Source organism: Vipera ursinii, assembly GCF_947247035.1.
Source record: "Vipera ursinii genome assembly, chromosome: 1".
Lineage (NCBI taxonomy): Eukaryota > Metazoa > Chordata > Lepidosauria > Squamata > Viperidae > Vipera > Vipera ursinii.
The window spans coordinates 140,627,539-140,655,411 of NC_139512.1; the positions used below are offsets into that span (position 1 = coordinate 140,627,539).

Below are 27,873 nucleotides of genomic sequence, written 5' to 3' on the forward strand. Positions count from 1 at the left end.
TATGTTTATGTTTTTAATCTTGAGGTAGTCTAGGACAATCCATTGGGTAATCAAGAATGTACATCAGAATATGGAGGTTTTGTCAAGGTGCATTGTGATGTCAGAGAACAAATTTTGCCATTTAATTATGCACTGTTATTATCCACAGCCCCAGAGAATGGTCTTGTGTCATGACTTCATAATGTGCATTTCTTCATTTGCTCCCACCCAATTACTCTTTTTCAGATGCACATGGATGCAAACAATTCTCTTTAGTGCCACTCTTAGTAAACGTGAAAAAAAAATCTGCCAATTTTACAAACATTTTCTGTCCTAGGAAATTCATCCCATTTCCATGTCCCTTTGAAAGTTATTTGCAAAAAGTTGAAAAATAAGCATTTTGGGTGCCTTTTTCACATATGAATGTTTTTGTACACAGCACAAACCTGCAATATATCCTTTCTTAACAAACTTTTTTTAGAAAAAAAAAGTGGTTTCAGATATATTACAACTGAGCCAGAAATAGATTTGCATGGATTGTTCTAGGCCTGCTTGTATGAAGGAACAAGTGTAATGGAAATAAATACATTCTCAGTCAGCTCAAACCAGCTCTGGAGTTCAGAGATCCTACACAATATCTTCACTATGTGTTTACACACATATGGTGAGATCATAAGAATTTGGACCTGCTTTCAAACCAACAATCTTCCATCCTTGTGCTGAAGTGTCCTTGTTTGAATATATTACATTTTCAATCAAGTGCAGATAACCTCTACATCAAATCATACTTATTGCCTTCCCCCATCATGGTTAATGTGTGATATCGTTGCAAATGAAATAATGTGGTGATTTCAAATGCTTGCTCATTTTCATTTCATTACCTTTGTGTTGGCCTGAATTGCTTTTCAACTGAAAATAGTATAGCAGATTCTGAAATGTTTGTAAGACCGCACAATAAAAAAACATTTTTGCTTCATATGGTTGCTAGTCATTTGCCAATAGCTGCACTGTTTCTATTTCATTTTGCCAAAAAGCTATTGTTAATGCCAGTATTTTTTTACAGGACCGTATTGTTTGCTGGATACAAATTTTATAGCCTTTTTCTTTTGGTACCACCTTGAAAGCCTATTCTGGATTTCATTTAATTGCCTTTCCCAGATTATTTCTCTGAAGCTTCAGTTCAAATCCTAACATTTTAATGTCAAGTATTGGCAACTCTATTTATTTGTTAGCTGTATTAAAATTATAAGTCAAGCTAAACAGATGTCCTGTTTTTCATTCTTACCTGGATTAGCATTTAGCAAGTTTAGCTGAAGGGTATTCAAGCTGCTATCCTTATTTTAGCCATATGACTCTTCATAAACATCTGATTTTGAAAAAATAATATATACATATTCAGTATCAAGCTCAAAGAATCAGCATCATTCATAGGGTGCAGCATTGAAGATTTATTCAAGCCCGTACACAGAATCTGATCAGCTAAAGTTCAGCATTATTTGGCATCAGATAAGGATCAATGGAATTCAGCAGGAGTGGGACTTAGTGTGCTTATGCAATGCAGTGACTCCAGACTGATGACATGCTTAACTCCATCTCCCTAGCTCTGCCTGCTCTTCCACTACAAACACAATTGCATGCACACATTTGACTTATCATTTGTTTTTATCTGTGTGACTCACACCAAATCAGTATGTAAACAACCGATAAATGTTTGTGATTTTGGCTAAAAAGCAAAAACTGCAAGTTTCCCTTCTTGGTGAATGGAGTATTAGCTAACTGCTGGGCTGCGGAACCGAACAGGTGGTTCCGCCCCAGGCGCCTAATGGACTCGGAACGGTTCCAGATGGCGCTTGGGTCTATACCCATCGCCCTCACTCACAGCCCAGTTGATGCCTTGGTTGATGCCTAGGATAGGGCGGCCGCTGAGGCACTTGACTGTATTGTACCCTTGTGACCCCTGACCCGGCGCAGATCCCGTTGGGCTCCATGGTTTTCTGTGGAGCTCCGGGAGATGAAGCGTTGGAGACGGGGTCTAGAGAGCTGTTGGAGATCCACCTGATCCAAATCTGACCGATTGCAGTTAAGAATCTTTATAAGATCTTATCTTGTGGCGATGAGGACGGCAAAGGCTAATTACTTTGCTGCCCTCATCGTGTCTGCAGATAATCGCACGGCCGCCCTGTTTAGGGTGACTCCCTCCCTTCTTAACCAGGAGGTGAGGGAGGATCTCTTGCAGGGGCGGGCCGATGAGTTTAGTCATTATCTGACGGACAAAATCGCTCAGATCCAGGCCGATTTGGACTCTGACTGGGCGGAGTCTGACGTGGAGGAATCGGACGGTCTTGAGCATGTTATCTGGACTGAGTTCGATCCTGTTTCCCCTGATGATGTCGACAGGATGATGAGGAGGCTGAGCTCCACCACTTGTTTGTTGGACCCGTGCCCCTCCTGGCTGGTTTATGCGGCTCAGGAGGAGACACAAGGCTGGTTCCAGGCAGTAATAACTGCTTCCTTGAAGGAGGGTGTCTTCTCCGCCTCCCTGAAGGAGGCAGTGGTGAGACCCCTCCTCAAGAAGCCTGCCCTGGACCCGGCTGTTTTAAATAATTATTGTCCGGTCTCCAACATTTGCTTTCTGGCGAAGGTTGTTGAGACTGTGGTGGCGCATCAGCTTCCTCTGTTCCTGGATGAAACTGATTATCTGGACCCATACCAATCAGGTTTCAGGCCTGGGCACAGCACGGAGACGGCATTGGTCGCGCTGGTGAATGATCTCTGGTGGGCTCGGGACAGGGGTTGTTCCTCTGTCCTAGTCCTATTAGATCTCTCAGCGGCTTTCGATACCATCGACCATGGTATCCTACTGTGGTGTCTCAGGGGGTTGGGAGTGGGAGGCACTGTTTTGCGGTGGTTCTCCTATCTCCTGGGCCGCTCGCAGTCGGTGTTGATGGGAGGGCAGAGGTCTGCCTCGAGGCCTCTCGTTTGTGGAGTTCCTCAGGGGTCAGTTCTCTTGCCCCTCCTGTTCAACATCTATATGAAGCCGCTGGGTGAGATCATTCATGGTTTCGGGGTGGGGTATCATCAGTACGCTGATGATACCCAACTTTTTTTTTCCACCCCGAACCAACCCAGAGATGCCCTTGCCGTGATGTCCCATTGCCTGGAAGCGATCCGGGTCTGGATGGGGAGAAACAGGCTTCGTCTCAATCCTGCCAAGACTGAGTGGCTGTGCATACCGGCATCTTGGGTCAACCAGACTATTCCATCTCTAACGATGCTCACAACTTGGGTGTCCTCCTGGATTCACGGCTCAATTTTGATTGGGCTTTTGCCCAGGTTCGCCTGGTGCGCCAGTTACGACCCTACCTGGACCGAGATGCCCTACGCACAGTCACTCATGCGCTCGTGACCTCCCATTTAGACTACTGCAATACTCTCTACATGGGGCTGCCCTTGAGGACCAACCGGAGGCTTCAGCTGGTGCAGAATGCGGCCGCGTGAGTTGTGATGGGGGTCTCCCGATACTCCCATATAACACCTCTACTCCACGAGCTGCATTGGCTTCCGGTTGCCCTTCAGGTGAGATTCAAGGTGCTGGTGATGACCTATAAAGCCCTAAATGGTGAGGGTCCGGGATATATGAGGGAACACCTGCTGCCAGCATCAAGCTCCCTTCATCCAGTGTGCTCCCACAGGGAGGGTCTTCTCAGGGTGCCGCCGGTTAAAGATTGCCGGCGGGTAACACCCAGGGGTAGGGCCTTCTCAGTGGGCACGCCTGCCCTTTGGAATCAGCTGCCCGTGGAGCTTAGGACTGCCCCCGATCTCCGTTCATTCCGCCAGGACCTGAAGACCTGGCTCTTCGAGCTCTCTGGCCCAGGCTGAAAATTTTTAATTTTAATTTTAACTGGGGTTTTTATTTTCTCTCAGGGTTTCATTTAATCTTTTTAAATTGTTTTAACTTTTGTATTGATTTTCTTTTAAATATCCTGTAAACCGCCCTGAGTCCTTCGGGAAAGGGTGGTATATAAATCTAAATAATAAATAAATAATAAATAATAATAATTAGATACATTAGTTTTATAAGTAATTGTATTTTTTGTCTTTACATATTACAGTAAGAAATAGTAGCTGAACAACATAAAACTGATTTATTTCACAGAACTGTGAAAATTGGCATACACTGTCTCAGTGCCCAGTCAGAGGATCCTCTGCTTCATCCAACATTGACATAAATGTCTTCTGCTTGCTAATAAACATTTCTGGTCTGGTGTCTAGAAATGGGGTGACTTTTTAACTGGGCTCAACTTCTTTATTCCACTTGTGCCTAACCCAACAGTAGAACGTAGCTGCTTCTGTGATTTTTCCCCCAAAAAATGCAGATTTCATATCCAGGCTTATATGTTGATTAGTAAATTGATTGTATCACAAGGCCTTGCGTAAAATGTAGTAGAAAATTTTATAGAACAAATCATGATTTTTTTTAAATGAAACAAGAGGGGAGAACGAGAAAGAAAGGGAGAAGGCAGCATGTAAATACAATATTTGCTGTCAAGGTAATAAAATCTGATTCATTAGGCAAAATGTACAATTGAAGTTCAGAATTATCAAAATAAAATAAGAGCCACCATGTTGATCATGTTTCTTGAGGATAGTCTTTCAAATTTTGCTCTGTACTCCTCTTTTTCAGCCCTTCTCTTTGCATATATAGTATAGAGTGTGATTTTTCTATCATCTGCATGGGCTTATTTTTTATTTATTTTGAAAAAATGGTACATTGACCATTCAGATGACTTTGGGCAATTAATAACAACAAAACATCAAAAAATAAAAACTATCCATAAACCATTCCTAAGGTTTGTTTCAAAAGGCAACTGAACTTCTTTGGGGGTTTTTTTCTTTGAAAACATTTCACTTCTCACCCAAGAAGTTTCTTCCATTCAGGTTATTTTGATGAGGAATCCACATTCTATCTATCTATCTATCTATCTATCTATCTATCTATCTATCTATCTATCTATCTATCTATCCATACACACACACATACATACATACATACATACATACACACAACATTGTCTGTTCTTTAAAATAAGCCATAAAATAACCAGCATTAGTTCAATCATATTTTTTCTCTTGGAGGCAAAATGCTTACTTCAATCACTATAAATGTGTTAAGCATTTCAACAGGTTTCAAAATCACAATCTCAGTGTAATAATTCTGTGATTTTCCTGCTTAATTGAATGGAACTATTCAAGACTATTTTTTTTTCTTGTGCTAATACAGTATTTAAAGACAACTGGAAATGACAAAAGTATACTTTTGACCACACCATGATGTTTAATAACATTTATTTAATGCATGAATGTATGAAACATGATGACCAACAACAATTTTAACAACCAAAAATAGGAAACTAATTTATTGTGATATTGAGGACTTTTCATTTGTAAATGGATTGTGTTGGAAAGAAATTTTTCACAGCCCTTTATATTTTGCAGTGAGCCTTTATTTCAGATCATAAACTACTTACTATATTTATAATGGAAAGATTCTTTTTGAGTCTGTCACAGTGCAGTTAGCGGAAAGTATATTTCCTATTCCAGGATGACTGTCCAGGCAATGTCCATGCATGTGTATGTAGGATTTCACCTTACACAATGTAACTACCTCTTTTATTTTCCACATAAGAAAGTCAGAATATTTTGGATATATGCAGGGAGTATTTAAAACATGTTCATTTTCATATGAAGCCAAATTCTACTTCCTAACTGTATAATGATCTTGTTATAGGAACATGTATATTGAAGATGTAACTAACTTTCTATTAAGGAAACATTCTTTTGAGTTTAAACTAGAGTCATTGTATATTGAATCCATGTGAGATCAGCCTGTAGTACCTGTTTTTCCTAAAGTAATATGCTTGCTTTCCTAAAATCATTGTTTTCAAATGCAGGTTTCCTTTGTACATTGAATACACAGCAATAGTAGAAAGTGCATTCAATAAGTTTCTGGTTATAAATGTCCTCGCTGTTTTTTAAGAATAGAAAAAGTTTCAAAATTGCTGGCAAAATTTGTAGTTTTAGCTTTTTATTCACCAGACTTTGGGATGCTTTTTTAAAAAAATGAAGAAACAGCAACAAAAGAAGCAGGTTAATTAGAATGTAAGGTTCAACATCTATCTATCTATCTATCTATCTATCTATCTATCTATCTATCTATCTATCTATCTATCTATCTATCTATCAATCCATACACACATACATACATACACACAACGTTGTCTGTTCTTTAAAAAAAATATTCCCATTGAAAATATAAAGCAGTTTTTCTGACTTGCAAAGTTTTTGCAGTCTATCATTTAAATTACTTAAATAAAGGGAGCCTTAGTACTCCCAAAAGCTGAGAATATAACACCCTCCATGCATATTAGCTTGATCTTCTTGACAGACCAGAAAAGTGTTTGTGTGTGCCAATTAAAACAAAAATGGATCCCTAGTGGCTTGTTCTTCACACAACTTCTGAAGACTGTTATCATTGTTTGCTGGGGTAACTCAGGATAGGGCTGCTATCCAAAGTAAACAAACTTTTCAAAACTTTCTTGACAGATGGGGGTTACAAATGCATTTTAATAAGAGAGTTGCCAAAGCAACATTTTTTTTCTTTTGACAATGAGCATATATTTACTTAACATCTAGTAACTTTGGGGGATACAAGACAGATACATTCTCACAAAATGTTTTAACTATCAGCATTTTTTTCCTCTGCTTTGAAAACCCAAGTTAAGGATGTTTTTCCTCACACTGATATTTTAGCTGTATTTTTTTTTTAAAAAAGTTGTGAGCTACGTTGGACTTGTCAGAAGGAATTATTTGAGGTTACCAAAGCACAGTTGTCGTAAGAGACATTCTCCTTAAAAATGTAATTTTTATGGTTGTCATAAACACCTTTAATTTAGCATAATTCATCTGATAAACTAGATCAGATAATGAAATCGGGTAGAGACATTGGAGTCGAATGGGTTTATCTGATTCACTTTAATTATGCATCCAGAAAATGAGAACTAACTTCATTATTGTGTGTATTGCATATCTTTCTCTCCTCCGTCTGTATATTTATTTAATATAAACATGATTAAGACATGGATTTATTGAGGTTGAAGAGAATGTATACTGCTCCCAACAAAACATACACTTTTGACATATTTTCAGAAAATGCTAAATCCCTGTCTGTTTTTTAATTTCATTGAAATGTAATTGAAACCGAATTAATTAAGGAATAAGAAGTCTTGAAACCAACTTAATTGACTATGCATATTGAAACTATTTTAATCAGAACCCAATTTTGTTCTCCAAATTTTGTTGGAATTATTTTTGCATGAATTCATTTTTCAGCTATAATTTGGGGAAAAGCAGACTTTCTTTTCTAATCCATTTTAAGAAGAAAATTTGAGAGCTATATTATGAAAAGCAACTTGTGGTTGCCTTTACTAGTTAAGGTATGTATTATTTTTACACAAATTCTCAGGATACATATCTGCCAGTTCAGCAGCCAGAGAAATATATTCTTTAAAAAACTTTAAAATCATATTTCACTTCTTAAAAACTAATTTTAAAACAAGAATAATTAAAGCTACCATATTCAGAATGCACAAATTGTAATGATTACTAGATGACCACAGTACAATTAAAATAATTTTTTCCATTATCTAATAGTCAACTGGAATTTTGTGACCCAGCAAGTAGGAGAAAATGTGAAAATGTAATATGTAAATAATAAATGCATCCTGTAAACAAATAAATAAATAAAACTTTTCCTTGAGTTAAGCTTCATAAGTTCCTAGTTTGACAGGGAAGAAATTCACCCAATAAATATTAGGAAGAATGATTCTCTGCAGCATCTGGAGAGAAAAATATAACAGCATTTTTTTTCAATGAGATTTTTATCATAGATTCTGGGACAGAATAATAGTTATACTGTCTCATATCTTTCCACCAAATATTTCTAAAAGGATGTGCTCCTAATGTATAATGCTGGACTACCTATTGTTTTTATATCCTACTTGTGAATTTTTCCACAGGTGTGTTTAGTATGGAAAAAAACAATATGGAGTAAGTAGATATATTTCTATGGTCAATAAATGAATTAAAATCTATCCTGTGATGAACTTTTCTTTTGACTCCCTTTTTCTGAGATGAAACAGAGAAGAAAGGAAGGAAGAACAGAACTAGTACCTGGGCACATAACATTGCAACCATAGAAACTACAATTTGTTTCTTCTCCCCTGGCTCTATGCTTCGCTTAATTTTATTAGGATTAGTTTAATTTCTTTAGTTAAAAAAATGCAAGGAAAAGCTAGAGTGCTGTTGATCAAAATGCTGGTTTCAGACATAAGAATCTTATGGATATTTTTTTAAAAAAATGAATGAGAACTGTTTAGAAGTGTGTCCAGCTGCCTAGAAAAATGACAGAGATAAATTGAAGGGGTAAAGGTAAAACATATTTTTAATCTCCATTGAAGAAGCAAAAGGGGGAAAGATCAAGAAAGTCCATTGAAAAATATCACTGATTAGTTTCAAAATGTTAGATGCAAGAGTCCATGCTTTTCTCCTGTGCCTCTATCCTTTCGCCTTTTAGGGGAATATTGAAAATAAAGGGAGAGAGAATATAATAAAGAGATACCACTGAGAAAACCACTAATCTAAACTGAGTCAGTGTTATGAATCAAGTTAGCCAATATATTTCAACTGTTTCAAATCAGTTTGTAAATAGATGACGCAACTTCATGTAACTGATTCACAAATAGGAAAGATATTGGTGCTGTTCTCGCCAAGACTTCAAGGTGTGTGGGGGGGCAATGATATAGGATCTGGTACATTTCATTTATTTGGACCTCAAATTGGCATAGTGAATCAGTAGCGGAGGGTAAAGGAGCCTTCACTCAAAATCCCCCGTTTGAATGAATGCTGAAAATGAAATGAGAAAACTGTGTATTGTCCTTTATCCCTTATAAGAAGTCTGCTGCTGAAATCTCTTAATTCATTATCGTTTTATGTTAGAATGTATGCTTGGGAATGATGGAATGCAGGAACACTGAGGTATTTTTAAAGCTATTAAATCAAAAAGAGTGCAAACAAAATAAAAAAGTAGCTGCTTTTCCTGAACACATTTGCAAATTTCCATTCGTATATCTCTAGTCTCTAAGTTTTCTTATTGATGCTTGATAAGAAAGATGTTCAAACTTGTGTTAATATGATTATTTAGGGCTATGACTGTAGATTGTTCAGGCAAAATCTGGCATAAGTTCCCCCTGAACTCTTTTCGAAGGTCTTTAAATGATATTGTTAGTAACATAAATATGATTTAAACTATTATTTCAGCAATTTTTTTCTTCAGTGTACTTAAATAGAAAATATATAGAAGTGTTTATAAAACTTTAACTGCATCAAATTCAAATTTTTGGTAGTGCTTGTCTCTGAATGCCAGAGATGGAGAAAAGAAAGTCAGTTATTGAGAATAATTAAGAAGTGGATGCATTTAAACTGTAGAGAGCAGTAGCAGTCTTCTTGAAACCATCTAGTAACTCTGAAGATTATGAGAAAAGGACTTGTTTGAGATACAGACAGTATTTTAAATGAATTAACTTTTCCCTGTTCTGTGATGTACTTTTGCTGATATAGTCATACATCACCAATTATATACAATGATTACAAACAACACATTAAAACAAACACTTTCAAAATGAATGTTGCTTTGCTTGTTAGCACTGAAGTAGCTTTTTTACATATCATAAGAATACATATTTTTATGCAATACTGAAATACTTGTATTTTAATAAAGCTTGAATTTAATGTTACATCCCTCTTAAGCCTTCAAAGTAAATTCACTAATTATGTCTTGCTTTTACTTTCAAAACTCCCCAATTTATATTGATAATTTAAGTTATATTTGCACTGGAAGATGCAAACTAGACTGGACTGACCATTGCATTTAGTCTAATTCATGTCTTTCTCTCTCTGCATGAGAGAGTGCTACATTAAGTATTTGAAAGTCACCCAAAATAGAAATGTGTGAAAAATATGGCCCACCTTTGCATTTTTGCTGAACCCAGAAAAGTTGTGGAAATGGTCATCTCCCCTTAAAGACATATCTTTTATCCTACAGAATCACAGTCCCAAACAAGAATGAAATACTTATATCTGCATCCCTCAAGTTCATTAAATTTTGTGGCATTTTAAAATTGTGTGACTAACACCCACTTTCCTCTATTTTAAAATACACAATGTTTGTGAACACCTGTCTTAGTCAACAGCTGCTTTTAAGATTTATGTAGAGTTATTTTGGAAGTTGGCATAGTTGCGTAGAATGGGACAATATTTTCTACCTAGGAATACTAGGTACGTGCATGTCTATGTTAATTATCAAAAATTACCTGAAAAGCCACAAGTCCACAGGAACACTTTAAGAGCCTAAGTTATGGAAGGAACATATTAGGGAGGAATCAAAAGTTATGCCACTAAATAGTTCATTTTTATTTGATGTGGAAGCATATTAAGATTGATACGTGGTTGTGATATTCATGTGATATTAATACATTTTTTGCTTATAATACCACTTGAGAGGGAAAATGCACCAACTGAAAGATCAAATGAAGGAACATATGTATTTACACCATAAGACAGTTTCGTTGAATTTATATTTTGTTAACTTTTCCTATGTATTAGAATAAACAAGTTGTCATTCAAATAACACTGATGTTATCAACTCAACTAGATAGAAAATAGAATTGATATTGTTAATATTTATTCTAATTATATGTTAGCAACAGAACTCAATGTATGTTTCACAAATCTATATTCCTAATATATATTTTTGATTTGCGTGTTGTCATAAATGAAATAAATGGAATATATTTCTTATAAAAGAAATAGATATGCTCTGTCAGTTTGTCAAGCAGAAATAAATATGAGCAAAATATTTGTCTGAGGGTTTTACACATCTTGTACTGTCACCCACATGCTGAGGCTACCATGTTCTGACATCAGTCCCAAGATTTCATAAGCTTTAAGGAACAATGAGATTTTTTGTTGTATCTGCTACAAAAGATTAACCTGGATACTTCTCTGTCTATAAAAAAGACTATCTCATAATAATGTGTGAATAAACCTGGTCAGATTAATTCTGCCAATTCTGTCCAAATCTTTTTTGTTTCTTTAAAGTTGGCAACGCTTCCCCTCAATGAGTTTGCCTCCAAAATTTGTTGTATGCAATATTCACTGGTATTGCATTCTGGTCATTTTTATGTTTTGCTAGTATTTGAATATTCTTCTGTGATGATAAGTATTTGAATATTTGCTTTTGTTACTATTTACAGTAAGTCTGTCCAGTATTTTCTGCCCTTGAGATTTTCTTTATGTAAAAGTTGGATTTGAGTTCTGGTTATGGGCATAATCCAATTTTGAACAAATATTTGGTGCAACAGAACTTTTCTGTCTACTATGTCACTCTGGCCTGCAAACTCTGTTATAGATCATCTCTTGAGAGCTCATAAATAAAAGTCCAGTCAAAAATCTTCCATCTTCTTCTAACTAAAATACTTTTGGCAATGGGAAAAGTTGATGGGATATTACCAGTATTTTAAACACATGCCCCCTAAGTGATGAGTAGGAATATGACTTATGCTTGGTACTTATATTTTAGTACTAAATATTGTAAGTGTTTTTAATAATATGTATTTCCTTATTCGTCATATGATACTTCACTACAGTGAACTAGCGAAACAAATATAAGCATTTGGTACAAGAAATTCAGGCTAATATTCACATTCACTTTAAGCTTCGTTTTAAATTTGTAGGGAAAGCCTAAGAGAGAGTATTCATTTTTTCCTAGAAATGTTGTTTTAGATGAAAATCAGTGCCACACCAATCTCAAAGGCAGCTTGTTCTAAAATGTTATTTGAGCAAATAGTATCAAACAGACCAGCTGCCCAGATCAGTATGGACTGACATAATCTGCCAATCATGCAAGCTGTCCTGGAGCAAACACTTTTAAAAAAATGAATTTGCCTTATATTGATTTTTATTTATGCATACATTTGCTGAATTTTAAGTAAAAGAAATGTCACAGTAGCTTTTATTGTAAAATACTTAATAGTTTGAAATAACACAATCAGCTTGCTGCTGATTTTAATTTTTACTTACAGAAGAGTTTATAAGATGAATTACACTGAAATAAAATGATGTAGCAAACAGTTTGCTGGTATGTCATTTTCTCATCGCTAGGTCACAACAGTTTCAGGAAATGAGGTCCTTCTTCAATCAGATATTGACTTCATCATATTGGACTGGTTCCGTGCTATCAAAAATGCGATTGACAGATTGGTATGCATTTGTTTTAGATTTTGCTTTTATTAATCATGCAGTAATTTAAGGTGTTCATATTATTTTGCAGCAAGTAAAGTTTAAAATGCATCTTCCTCATTCCCTCTGAATTAGGAAAAGTACTTATATCTGCTATTTAAAAGTGTTTCTGGACTAAATTATAATTTGAATAGGTTTTGAAAAAAAAGATGTATCTTTTCTGAAATAATGATGATTAAATATGTTGCAAGGCAAACATTTAATAACAAATGTCATTTAACTTTTTCTTTTTATGTCATTTATACTATATAGTCTTTAAGAGGACTATTAGTATAGTTGAATTCTTTGTGTATGATTTTCCTGTTAATTCGACCGAATAATACCAGTAAACATCTGACTGCTGTCCTTCCTTCCTTCCTTCCTTCCTTCCTTCCTTCCTTCCTTCCTTCCTTCCTTCCTTCCTTCCTTCCTTCCTTCCTTCCTTCCTTCTCTTTCTCTGACAGATCTCTCTTTTTTTGACAATTGCTTCCCCCACCCAATTTCATATTGCATTTTTTCTTGGATGGTTTTCACCATCCCTATTATAAATTTCATATTTCATCCTCCCTAATTATGCTAAAACCATTTGAGAGGATCTGTATCATTTTTGGCTTGTGAGAAGAGACACCCTTCTTGCATGTTTAATTAGATCTTGCCCAGACCGGCTTGTGGCATTTCAATGTGTAATGTAGACACTTCTTTTAAACTACTAGTAAGCAACTGAATAAGATATAAATGGTAAAACTCTATAATATGAAGGTAATATGGTATAATATATATATATAATATATAATATAATATGAATTATCATGCTATCCAATGATAATTTTTCAAGACTTTAAGTGATGTCTACTGGAAGTTCAGTTGCTTGAATATTTCACTGACACAACACACTAAATTTGCAATTCTATATATCTTTACCTGGAAATGAGACTCTGAACTAAGTGTCTGATAGTCTATCAGCATATGCTGCCAATATGTCCACTAAAATTATCTCTAAGAAGGGGATATGATATATTTGCTTGTCTTTAATGAATATATGAAACTTTCCTATAACAATAAAAGAAGCAAATGCTGAGATGCATATTGCACATAAGAGTATCTTTCTGTTCCTCTAATACTGACCAGAACAACATAAATGTGAAAAAGATACTATTATGGCTTCATAAATATATGGATCCAAAATTAAAAATGAAAATTTTCATTTTATATTTTTATTTGTTGTGACGAATAACAGAGACTATCTAAAGACTGCAAATATGAATCTTCTTATTTTCAATTAATTCTACAGTACATATGAACACATAGGCATCCAAAGCTAACCAAGATTATGACAAAATAATGAAATGTGATTTATGCGGTTCCTTTTCATCCTTACACTGCAGTGTCTAAAAGGAAGAACTTCAATCGCAATACAGATTTCATTCTTGTTCTTCCTTGCCACCACTTTCCACCACCTAACGGACACAGAAACAATTGCAGTGTAGTAATTTAAAAACACATTTAATTAATTAATTAAATTCATTTATAGCTTTCCTAAACCTAGTGTTAGAAGTACATTAGTATTTCATATGTTTATACACATATAAACATAAATGACATTGTAACTGTAAGTCCCAGAATAAATTCAGGTATCAGTTAACATAAATAAAATACGAAAATAATGTCTTACCTAGTTAAAAGCATAAACAAACATTCAGTTGAAGTTTAGGTACTTTCCAATGAATTCAGAGGATGGCATCAGAAAAAGGTGATTAAGCATGCAGTCAACATGTTCATGGAAATGTGTTTTTCAAGTACATAACATTATTGGATTGTGTTCCATTTATGTCATCCTAAAATTTTTGACCTGATCTGTGTTTTCAAACCAAAGTATGCAATATATCAGTGCCCGATATATTTTCATGTCTGATTTTTTTTGTAGAAATAAAAAGTGATTTTAAGTTACATGTTTTGTGAAATACTTTGTACAGTGACTTTTGTAAAAAAAATTCTACTGTGTACAAAAAAATAGTTTGTTTTGCTTTGTTTGCTTTTATTTTGTTTTCTAAATTTCTGTTACTTTCATTAATTTACACAAAATGTTTCTAAGGATATTTTCTATCATTTTATCTTTCTAGCCAAAAGATAAGAGTTACATATCAAAGAACAACGAGCTCAAAATTCAGAGATCTTCTAGCTCTGAATTACTGGGTGTTCATGCTGAAAGTAAGGAACCAAAAACAGAAAATAGAAAGTCTTTAAGTAAGTAAAATTATTTTGGGTAATGAAAAGTTATAGAGAACCTTCTGTCAGTAAGATACAGTGTTCTGTCTTGACTTTTAGACCCTCCAATGTGTTTCCCCCCCCCCAAATTCTTTAGTTGTGACGGCTCTTGAAGAAGGGAAATGGGACCAAAAATTTATGGAGGGTGGAGTGATTAAAAATTCATGGCTTGCGTTCAGTGTGTGTTGGGTGCCAATTATGTTGGGTGCAGCATTAATGCATCATTAGGGAGCATGCATCAATTTGTGAATTCCTAATGCATCAGCACTGAATCCAAAATAAACATGGCACCAATCTTGTTTAGTCTAACAGTAATAACATTGTTATACATACAAAATTAGCAATATTTTGGAGGACTATATTTCAGCTCCCAGGTAGCAGGGGAACACTCTTGCATTTATAGCTATTTCCTGGGTTTCCTGGAGAGATTTAGTCGTCAGTTGTGGAAAACAGGACGCTGGATTAGCTGGATGCATGGCATGATCCAGCAAAGCTTTTGTTATGTTCTTAAAGATCTAGTACTTTACACATAAATGAATTTATGACAGAAACAGTTTGAACTATTTGAAAATATTTCTGATTATTTACAAGATAATGATCTCTGTATCATATATATATATAAAAAAATCCAGCTGATTTATTTCACAAACATTGAATGCCACCTTAAGCATAGGTTCTGGGAAGTTCACAAGAAGCAGTAGAAAGCAAAGAATGAAAACATAAGTATCATAAAATCAACAAAAAGCCATAAAAATAAAGGTAAATTCAATATAAATTTAAGCAACTACTGAGCACTAGTGTTGCAGCAATCCTACCCAACCATCTAAATTCAATAAAGCTGGTGAAAAAGACTTTAGCACCAAAGACATTATCTAGTTTGGATAATGATACATCTGCAAGAAAACAAATCAAGCTCAGAGAGCACCAAGGATCCCTCATTTCAACCCTGAGCTACAAATATTCTCCTTTATTGAAGATGCTCTTGCATTTCCTTCTGAAAGAGTATCAAGTAGGGGAGGAAGAAGCATTTCACTGGGTCGAGACAATCTCATAAAACCCCAATTCTTTCACTCCATTCCCTTGAGCATTCAATGGAAGAGAACCCCAACCATATTCACTTGGGTAGAATTCATAAGATCAGCAGACTCCAGTTAGAAAAGATAATGAGGATTTGGTCTATAAAGAGGTTTATAGGAAATGCTGGCACTTTGAATTCCACTTTGAACCAAATATATAGGTTCCATAGGAACTTTACTGGTGAGCAGACCATGAGAATGTTGGAATTTTATCTGAACTAAGAAAAAGGGAAATGACCAACACATTGATTCAATTCTACCTGGATTAAAAGGTCCACCTCCAGGGCTACATACCTCAGAACTCCAACAGATATTCTGCATATATATTCTCTCCTAGAGAACTTACTGAGATGCAAAAAGCCAGCATTCCTCACATTTTTTAAAGAGAAGTCAAGTGTATGAGCTCCTATGCTGAGTCCTATCAAGCAGACAGAAGAAAGGAAATGGGAGAAGAGAAACTGCAATGAATCACTGGATCCTCATAGCTCAGGATCACCTTGGCTCTAGCAGTAACTCTGATGCATTTTGTTCAGCATTTTGTTCCTAGCAAGGTGTCATTGTAAGAGGGCAGGTGAACATAAAGATGAAGAAGATAACATCTGCTTTTCTTAGCCACTTAGTGTCAGCTTTCAGATGCATACTATTTCTGCAAGATGGTTAACTCAGTCAGCTACCTATATTGCAATTAGTTAAGAAGCTAAACTGCAAATTCGACAGCTGATGGAGGCTATATCAAATGCCCCAACATTTTAAGGGTAAATAATATTGAATGTATTTATTGTTCTAGCAATCAACATTTTATCTAATGTGTTCACATTAGGATGTAAATCTGACTCCTTTTCAGCCTTGCTAAAGAATCGTTTGTCTCTCCTTTGTTCAACCCTACTTAAAAGTGGCTCATGGAGAACAGCTCCAATCCATAGGCCCCTACCTCTTTGCCATTTTTTCTGGCAGGAAGCCATTAAACTGTCTCACCATTTGCTGTTGTCTTTTATGCTTCTTGGCATCATAATTCTAACATCTCTTCAGTAATGATTTAAAAGACAGATCAAGTTCCCACCAATGAGATAAAGTTAGCAGACAACCCAACACTTGAACCACAAAAAAAGTTGTGAGGAGCCCCTGCCGTGCTGAAACTTTCTTTTTAAAAGGAAGAACAATCCACTGTGAACTTGCACGGATTTCAGCTTTGTGTGTATGTTTATACAGCGTAGCTTGAATTGCCTTAAAAATATGTATTCCGAATTTTCTTTTGGCCCCTTGAGAGGGAGTAATTATGTGGAATTAGAAAAATGTTAGCATTTGCTTACTTATTAGTAGTCAAAGCACAAATTGTGTTGTCAGTTTTTTGCCTTTGGCTTTCCATGCCCTTAATGTTCACACCAGTATCATTGCCAGAATTATCAGCAGCCAGAGCCAAAATTGCTTTAAAAAAGGCCTGAGAAGTGGTAATGACACATTGTTAGCAGTTAACAGGTGGTCGTTCCATTGTCCAGTTTGACTGCAAAGCTCAGAGACGATCCATCCAGGATTTGTGAGAGGGCATTTTAACAGAGTTTTAAAAAGTGGAATAGTTGTGTTTCTTGGCTAGTCTTTGGAAACTAAAGACTGAAGAACAAGATCATACTTAAAGTAAAATGAATGAGAAATCAGCCTCTGATTTAATATTTGAAATAGCATTTGTATGTTTAATGTTCTTTCTTCTCTCTCCTGATATTAAATGCTGGGGTTCTGCCATATCAGACTCCTTAGGTATTCAGCCTTCACTTTTCTACAACTCAAAAGTGTTTAGACGTAAAAGAACACTCGGATGTTATTACCTGGAGTGTGCATTTGCATCTCATGCTTCTTATATTGTAGAAAGTTATCAGTGTGAATTATGCATGCATGTAAAATTTGCTGGATTACTGTAACTGTTTAAAGAATCCTTATTAGGACTGTATCAGACATTCTATGCAAGAGTATATTCCTAGAGAACCAGTTTGGTATAGTGATTAAAGCATCAAGCTAGAAACTGGGAGAGTGTGAGTTATAGTCCATCTTAGGTGAAAAGCTGGGTGACTTTGGGTCAGTCAGTCTCTCTCACCCTAGGAAGCAGGCAAGGGCAAATCACGTCTCTAAACTTTGTCAAGAAAACTCCAGTGACTTCTTCAGATGATCAAAGGAGTCATTGCTAACTCAAAGAGACACACAAAATATGTTTCTGACTATGTTGTTTATAATTGAAAAATGGTTGGATGTTAGAATGGAGAAATAATTGCAAATGAAGGAACTGGATACTTGACCATATCACTCTGTTCTGTTTTCTAAGGTTTTGACTTGGTCCAGTATTTTGTTAAATCTTTTCATCCACAGGTAGGAGAGGTCCATGCAGGGATCAAGTTAATAAGATGAATGGTTGAAGCATTTTCCTATCCACGGCTATTATTCCACTCACAAAAAATGCTCTAAAAAGACTACAAAAATGATAAAAAATAAATAAATAAGATTCATGTATTAACATGCATCTTATCCTAAATAACAGTGTGATTTTAAAAGAAAAACTAAATATATTTCTTAACTATATGGGTAGCCCCACACTTTATTAGTAATTGAAACCTATCCGACTATAAATAGATTTCCAATTCGTAAAGCTGATAAACATATTTTATATCATTTAAACATGCATATTTATCAGACAATGACTGCAAGTGAAGGTCAGTTCAGCAAATGCTTATGATTTTCTTAACATTTTCATCATTCTGATTTTCTTTTCAGTTTTTTATGCTACATTATTTTTTTACAGGTAAATGCAATTTACTACTATTTAGGGATATTCAGTGGCCATTACACCTTCAACAAGATATATTTTGGTTCCTATTCAGAAGCATAATAAATTAATTATTTATCAGACATTACTCCCTTCTACAGAACCTAATTAGACAGAAATCCTGGAGCACAGTCAGAGCTAAACAGGAAAGAATCTGGATTCCAGAGTTGACCATTAATTTACCACCTTAATGCAATAATTTTACTTAGAACTAATAGTCTTTGGATGGGACTCTGAAAAATCCATTTCTTCAGCTGTTCCCTTTCTACAACTGCTGCAGCTCAAGCTAGAAGCCATTAAGTTTGTAGGTGCTTCTTGCTTAGGGAAAACTATCTTGCATATTGTAATATTTTCACAGGAATTACGGTATCTGCAGATCTTAAATCATTTGGATATATCCAGCCTTAGGTCATTCTGGGTGGAAGGAGTGTAAGAAAGCTTTTATTCAAAATACATTTGACATAACAAAAAGCTGTTCTGGTTCTCTGATTTGTTCCAATATCCTTTGTTTGGATTCTAATTTTGGACTGCTTCTCAATCCTGTCTAGATTAACCCAAATTTAGAACCAGTTGGATTGAGTTTAGATGTCTGGGATGATGTAGAGCTTTTTTGTTATACCTCTAATCTCCCTCATCTTCTCCTTCCTAAATTTCAATGACATTGAATGAAGTTTCTACAGTCCATTCCTTGTGAATCCATGTATCAGGTTCCAGAAGCATGCCCTGCATGTATTTTACAAAAACTAGTAATATCAGGAACTATAGGAGTTGTATTTCTTAAAAGATCCAAGTGCTGCTGAGAATGTTTGCAGTCCCTAGGACTTGAAACATGAGGTTTCTACAATAATAGAAGTGCAACTGGAATCCACCCAATTTAAAGTTGGATTTATTTCAAACATCCACTGGATGGTTTCCAAATTCTTTTGATTTTATTGGGATCAGTTTTGAACTGCAGTAGGGGATTCTCCCATCATTTCTTTCCAAAATAACCCTCACTTGCTTTAATAGAAGCTAATTTTATATTTTGGGTTGGAACTATAAAGTGATACAAATCTGCTTTACACTGAGTCAGATGCCTAATGCAATTATGTTGACTGTGGCTGGCTGCAAGTCACCATAGTTTCAAGAAGGTGTTATTCCAGATCTACCTGGATGGCTGCAGAAGAAACATGGTCAATTTGCCCCAGAAACAAGGGTTTCGGCAACACTTCTCTGCACTGGGTAGATATATGATGGTCAGACATGTTTTCCTTGGATCCTTTTTTCTTCCTATCATTGTTATGATAAAAGAACCACTATAAATTTTCTGAATCAAGACCAAGCTATGAATAACCACCCCTCTTCCCTTCAGTGCATACATTTTTATCCCCATCCACCCACCCAATGAAAGCAAAGGGTGCTTCCTAGGAAGAAGAGTGCTCTTTAGCTATTGATTTATTTATAAGTAATCTGGAAGACAAGACGCTTGATAATGAAATGCAGTCCACCCAACAGACCCAGTCTCTTTACCACTGAGCCAGCACGTCACCCCTTCTTCAAGGATGGAGCTAGTATATTGAGTGAAAGAAATATCAGATATAATTTGTTCCCGTATGTCTTTTGCCTTACAAATGAAAGGACTAGGACAGCTAGCAGCTACAGTATAACCATCAAAAGAAACTCAATCCTTGCTTGTAGGCTTATAGTCTAAAAGACACAAGAGAAAGAAATATAGAGAAATTAGAAAAAAAATCATTGTAATGAAAGCTGAAACAGAAAGTGATTAGCTCTTGGTCTCTCAGAACTATCTTGAAACCAATCCATGGTCATCTCCTTGTCCTACTCAGCCCACATATCTTTAGTTCATATTGTGTGCATTTCCCTAGTTATGTCCCACCCTCGCCCCCAGACAGTTACTCTTTATGAAGAAAAGTAACTGTCAACCGTCCAATCAGCGAATTCAACATTGAGGAAACTCTACGGCTTCAAGGTGCCATAAAAGATAAACTTTATGGAATTCACATCTCGGTACTGAAGAAGCAAAATCAGCTCTAAGTTTCCTACACAAAAATCTGGTTAGTTAACAATAGCTGTCAATAACCCCCACCCACCACGTGTTCACATTGCCCAATTAAATTTCTTTGGTTTGTTATGAGAACAGTCCACGTCTCCATCAGACATCTGGTTTTGTGACCTTCATTCTCATGGTCTGTAGACAGCTTCTTAAAATCTTGTTTCTCCCAAGCTATTCTCACCCCGTTTCTATGGCAAGTTGAGTAGCGACAGAGGTTAGCAAGCATTTTAGCAATTCAGTCTTGACAGTAGCAATGTTGCAAGAAACTCAGTGTCATATTCTGGCTAAATAAGTCCAACCAAACAAAACACTGGAGACATTATGAACTCCAATGTTAACTTTATTAGGCAAAAAACAATCCGGCAAGTTAGAAGGAAAGCTAACTCTAAAGCTATGGCAGCAAATGGATAATTAAAAGAGTAAAACTCCCCCCCCCCTCTGACAGCTCAGGTCACATTGTCCAATATATCTTCTGGTAATTGTTATGAGAAGAAATTATAGTTTACCAAAACAATGCTTCATCTCTCAAGTTGATAAGGAGCACCTGTGGATTCAAAGTCTCCCCTCTTTCCCTCTCCCACACTTTTGACAAACTAGAAGCATGCAACAGTCCTAAAGACTGCAGGCTTCGTAGCTTGACACTCTGATGGGTCAAACAGAAGCTGGTTTCTGAATAGTATAGCAATTTTATGAATATTCCTTGGAGCTATGGGGAGTGTGGGGAATTCTATATGCTCTTTATCGTGAGCAGATCTTAGTTGGAAAGATCTGCAGTCATAGCATTTAGCCAAGTTACAATTGCCTGAAGTGGCCTCATATTGCAAACATTATTGCTGCATTCTAATTAAAAGTAAGTAGTTGTTGCTTTATGAGTATAGTGCATTGGCAATAATATGTTCGTTCAAGTTCTTTTGTTCATTGGGAGTACATAAGAGTACATGTTAATGTGAGTAAAGTTTTCATTATTTCACTATTGTTGTCATTCAGATATATATTACTTTTATAGAACAGTAGAGTGAAAAACATGTCTAATTTTGAATTAGATATTATGTTGGAGTTTAAGTGGCAGTGGTAAGCAATACAAGAGAGGATTAGTCAATGAATACCTTGGCCATAGGTTGCTGTCATTGGTTTATTCTTCCTTCTCCAATAACAACCTCTCATCTCTGACTTTGAAACCCAAACAGTTTTAAACTAGGTTTTTCTTTCAGTTGCTTAATCCCCTTTCATATATCATGTTCAAGTGCTGGAATAATTTGCACATCATTTAAGAATATTTACTTTGAAATATTCACCTCAAGCCTTTTTTGTATATCCTTTCTCTCTAAAGATTTGTAGTATTGGTTTTGTTCTCTGAGGTATAAAAGACCTAGGCAAACTTTATTCCTGTTGTTTCAAGATTAGTGAAATAAAATGCATATTTATTCAACAGGGAGCCAAAGAGGCTTTTCATAAAGATGATCATACACAGAACCCTGGGGAATGGTATAATATACAATGCCTGCCTTAAAAACCTCTCTAGACTTGTTCAAAATGGTATCGAATGACTTAAGTTCAAAAACATAAAGGAACTACAAATACATTCTTTCTAAATTTATTTTATTTTTGTTCTGAAGGAGCGAGCTGCATATTCTTAATAAAAAAATGAACTCAATATTGGTGAAATCTGTATAGCAAACTACAGAAAGGAATATTTCAAACAGGCTTCAGTTCCTCTAAAGCGAAGGATTATTAAGTACAGTAGTCCTGCCTTTGTCCAGTATTGTAAATATCTATTATAATTATTTAGTTACACCTGTAATCTTGTAAAAGGATATTTAAAATGGTTTCATGTTTCTTTAAACTGTACTTTATATTTATACAACTCAGATTTATACTATTTGCTATTGGAGCCTGTAGGATAGAAAATTCCTATTGCTACTGTATAGTACAGCTAAACATCTTCTTTAAGCAATAATTTATATCCATATACTGTAATTTGCATGGTAAGTAATGTTAGAGGATTCCAAGGTTAATCATTTGCATGTTCTCTCTCTCAGTTAAACTTTCCTCATACTGGAGGTTAGAATATAAATATTTAGGTTCATGTTTGGTTCCTGCATATAAAACCAGTGTGTCTAATAGCTGCATTGTGGATAGGACCAGAGAGACTCCAGATCAAATGCTAATTCATCCATCAAAATGGTTGTGTTATCTTGAACTGGTACCTTATATAAGAGAACAATGTTTGCCCTCTTGAGTTCCATGGAAGCAAGACTGGATCTACATATTATATACAGATATTATGTATAAAAACAACAACAACAACAACAAAGCATGCAATTTGACGATGACAGCTGACAATCCATCTTGAATGGGCTTCAGATTCAGAAATCTGAAATGTGGACGGGCAAAGAGTATACAATTTGAAAGACCTTGTTTCAGCTCCCTAGTGACCTCCAAATTCATTGTGAAGATTACAAGATTATGCTGACGTGAAGATATGCTAGCGAAATTAGTGGTAAACCATTTTGGTCTAGTAAGTTGCCTAAGTTAGGGGCTGCCAGAGTTAGACTTGTATGAATCTTTTGGCTGCTATATCCTAATTATTTGAATTTATGCAGCCCTACCTTAGTTCTTTCCTAACGTCATAACAATGAAATATAATTATTTCATTTAAAGTTGTCCTTTAAAATGTTGTTTTATGTTTTAAAATACTGATTTGAGACATGACAAATAAATCATATACTTTTCTGATAAACCGATTTTATTACTCAAAATAAAGTCAACTATAAATTACATTCACTTATCAGGACTAATCCCTAACTTTTACAGTGTGTGAATCAAACATGCATTATACGATACAGAGTTACTGTAAGCCGTGCATCCAGTTGACCTCAGTTTTGCATTTCCTTTCTAGAAAAAAAAATATTTTTATGACCTGTACTGAAAACATTCAATTAATAAAACTACTGATGTTAGTTTAACAACTCCTATTTACATCTTCCACATTGCTAAGCCATGACAAGCTCATATCTAGTTGAACAAGAAACTTACTGAGGTGGCGTCCCTGTGACTTGATCCTCTGTGCCCTTGTATGCGTTTTTATACAATTGTGTTTCAAAATCATCAGTGATGGCATTCTTTGCTACCATTATTATTTGCTTTACTTCTGATTAATCCTATTAATTATTTATTAGTCTTTGTTAGAATTAGTCCTAATTAGTACTTCTTAGTTATAGTTTTGTAGAGAACAAAACTGAATCTCAATTGTATTATGTAGAGAAAAATATTTTTTTTCTTTCCATCCTCCATGTAGCTATTTATAACTAATCCAGAGGTTAGCTTCCTGGTGGTTTTGAAATAATTTCTGTGTGTGTGTGAGTGAGAGAGAGAGAGAGACAGAGAGAGAGAGAGAGAGAGAGAGAGAGAGAGACAGAGAGACAGAGAGACAGAGAGAGACAGAGACAGAGACAGAGACACAGAGAGAGGGAGGGAGGGAGGGAAGGAAGGAAGGAAGGAAGGAAGGAAGGAAGGAAGGAAGGAAGGAAGGAAGGAAGGAAGGAAGGAAGGAAGGAAGGAAGGAAGGAAGGAAGGAAAGGTGATGGAGATAAGAGGGTATAAAATATATATGTATCAAATCAGGATTTTTGATTAAGGCAAATACTCATTGACCTTGCTTACTTGCTGTTCCAGACTCTTATGGATGGAAGCACATTCCTTAATTAATTAATCAGTTCCTTAAAAACAAATGTGTTCCCTCAGCTCCTCCTGTTTGTTCCACTACTCCAACTAAAAATCCAATTAGACAGTTTAAGGGAAAACAAGTTAAAGAAGGTTATTCAATGAATGTTAGTTTGAGTGTGGGGGGGGGGAAACTCTTCTATTGGAGTAAAGCTTTCTTCTGATTTCAAAGCTCCTTTTTATCTTTACACATGAATTCATACCTAAATCAGTGTAAAGGCTGACATTTGGGGGAGAAAAATAATGCTTATTTTCTGTAATCAAAATATAATAATAAATTGAATAGAGCTGGATGGAGCCTTGGAGTTCTTCTAGTCCAGGTGTAGGCAACCTTGGCTCTTTTATGACTTGTGGACTTCAACTCCCAGAATTCCTGGCTCAGGAATTGTAGGTGTTGAAGTCCACAAGTCATAAAAGAGCCAAGTTTGCCTACCACTGTCCTGGTCCAACCCCCTACCTAAGCAGGAGACCCCATAGAATTTCAGATAGGTGGCTGTCCAGTCTTTTCTTAAAAACCTCTAGTGAAGAGGCACCCAGAACGTCTGAAGCTATTTCACTGGTTAATTGCCCTCAATGTTACAAAGTTTATCCTTAATTGACTGTGCCCCTGGACAGACAATATACTTGTAATCACACTGTTGTCAGAATAAAGGAATTGATTTTCACAGAGAATCACAGGAAGATTTACAGAAGATAGAGTTGTGAATATAAATGTTTGGTCATAAATAAATGCCACTAAAATGGAATTCCAATTGTCCATCTGTAAATTCCAGTAGATGTTACTTATTGTAGAATTCCTTCCTCCCTCTCTTTCAAATATCATTCATATGCTTCAGGGTTGTCCTCTCCTTATGAAACAATATATATTCACTTTTCAGATGACCTTTTTGCTGCTCAGCTAGATTTAGCTCTGTGACTCTGCTTTGAGTTCTGTTAGCTGGAAGCTTTCCATCTTTGTTGGACATCTTGGTTTATCTCTTCTTTGATCAGAGATGTCAGTTCCTTGTCTTCTGTGTGGTAAGGTTATATAATTTAGTATGCTTTTGTAGTGGCATGTGTCTGTTTTGTCTGTACATTGATTTAGATCTAAAGATCTTACAGTTTTGTTTTCCATGCAATTGTGGTTGGCAACCCAGATGCCTACCAGACATGTACAATTTATAGTTTAACATATCAAAATTGCATTTAGGAGCCATATCAATTTTTCAGTTCTTTTTCAGGCTCCGCAAATATATTAAGGTTGAACTTCTGGTTCTATTTGGATTTTATCAGATATAACTGCTAGATAATATTTTATCAGCATATATATATATGCTGATAAAATAAAGAATTTAGGGAGGCTGATATGCATTTCGGACTCATTAGTCTTCATCAGTCAGTCATACCCTTCTGAGATTCGAACCTGGGCTGCTTGCACGTTAGGCAGTGTTTTTACTTCTCGAGCCACAGGTTCTCTCTCGCTTTGTTAGCTTTTTTTGCAAGGGGAGAAATATGTGTCATATGTTAACTCTTAGATTACCTTGCTAGGCCCCAAACATGGGGCAAATCTTTATTTCCTGTTTTCAGCCTTATCTCAAAGGCCATCGAACAGGCTGTAGTCACACCGGACAGTTCATATATTTGTGTAAATTACTAACAAAGAATTTAGGGAGGCTGATATGCATTTCGGACTCATTAGTCTTCATCAGTCAGTCATACCCTTCTGAGATTCGGACCTGGGCTGCTTACACGTTAGGCAGTGTTTTTACTTCTTGAGCCACAGGTTCTCTCTCGCTTTGTTAGCTTTTTTGCAAGGGGAGAAATATGTGTCATATGTATATGGAACACAAGATAAAACATCCTACTATTAAATACAGTACATTGTGTTGTTTAAGTGTTCCCTTTATTTTTTTCAGCAGTATACACACACACACACATTTTCCATCTCTTTTCTTCCATATTCATCTTTTATATTCACTTTACTCTCTTTTGATATGTGTGTGTTTCTGTGGGTTACCCACTAGTAATATGGCAATTCCCTAGGTAAAAAGTAAACATCTCAGTAACTTCTTTAGGTCAAATATGTCCTGCTCATCAAAAAGAAATATTAATTCCTTTCTGTTTCTACAGATAAATTGTAAACATTATCTGACTCTGATCACAAACACTGGCACATCATGCTTACATGTAACAGTGGGGCAGAAAATATTCTCTTATCAGTGCATGTTTTATGGATATACTTAGGTGGAGGAAAGTATGTCAGATGGTAAGGATACGAAGATGATTATGGTAGTGATGATGATGATGTATAAAACACAATAAATAAATGAACAAACAGGAAAAATCCACAATAATTACAAATCAGTTCAATAAAATTAGTTATAAACTATTTTATTGAATTGATAAAATTGATACGATATCATCAAGAGAGTAAAAAGAATTGAGATGGAAATGGGCTGGTCACATAGTAAGAAGCATCTGATGGCAGGTGGACCAAGGTGGTCATAGAATGGATCCCATTTGATAAAAAGTGTCCATGACATCAGCAAGTATTGCAGGCCCAATTGGCAAAAGGAAGTGCAGGACCGTATAGGTTGGAAACATTTGGAAGAGGTCTTCATCCTGCAGGAGATAGACAATGGCTAAAATGATGGTGGTGGTGGTAGTGATATATATCTATAATAATTTAAAAGAGGTGTTAACCTAGAACTGTCAGCTAAATAAGTGTAGGATCAGACAACCAGATACTATATTATCCATTAATAAAATGTTTTCTTTCCTTCTTTTTGCCTCCTATTTTGAAACAAAAAAAATCCAAAAACTATTAGGTTTTTATCTATTTGCTAAAAACCTTTAGTTATATATTACACCTACTGAAGCAGAAAACATATTTTTCAAGAGAAGATAAACTTGGGATAACTATCTGAGGATTTCAATGCTTATCAAGCTAAGACCTAAAGTAATACTGTATATATTTCCAAACTGTCAGCAGTGAATCCTGGCCCCAAATTAGTTTTTTCCAGGATTGAGAAGAATGGATTTAATTTAAGGATGTTGGCAAAAAAAATACACTTTATTGTTTTGATTTGAACTAACTTCATCCATTGTTTTGCCATCTGTATGTTTAGACTGAAATATGTTTGTCTGTTGCATTACTGGAAAATAGAACTTTTTGGTACACCTTTAAATGTGTAGATTCTGATCCACAAACCAGTTGGAAATAAAGCTAGCTTCAAAAATCCAAATCCATATTTCTTTGATTGTATCCATGGTGATATCTGATCCACATTGCATTTACCACTGCCCCTGAATGGTGGTTCAAATTTCTTCTTTAACCCTTCTTTAACAAAGCAGAAGTGCCATTTCTTTTCCTTTTTTCCTGACTTTTGGAGCAGAAGGGGCAGAACTCAATTTCACTTGGTTGTTGAACTGAACTGAATCTTTTTAAAGCTGGGTGAAATTCCCCAGTCTTTTAGAACTTCTGTTATTCAATAATGTTTTAATAACTTAATTGAGGTAGAGATTCCGTGATAAAGTAGACAATCAAATGCAATAATAATTGTAGTGAAAACCAAGATGTGACCTTTGATTACACA

General features: G+C 35.6%; 1 protein-coding gene across 1 annotated transcript in view; it reads left to right on the forward strand.

Annotated features, from left to right (window-relative positions):
- ARHGAP15 (Rho GTPase activating protein 15) overlaps positions 1-27,873 on the forward strand; it is a 474,106-nt gene that overhangs the window by 232,009 nt on the left and 214,224 nt on the right. The window contains exons 7-8 of the mRNA XM_083348755.1: positions 12,256-12,354; positions 14,493-14,616. Coding sequence (XP_083204881.1) covers positions 12,256-12,354; positions 14,493-14,616 — 223 coding nt within the window. The remainder of the gene's footprint in view (positions 1-12,255; positions 12,355-14,492; positions 14,617-27,873) is intronic.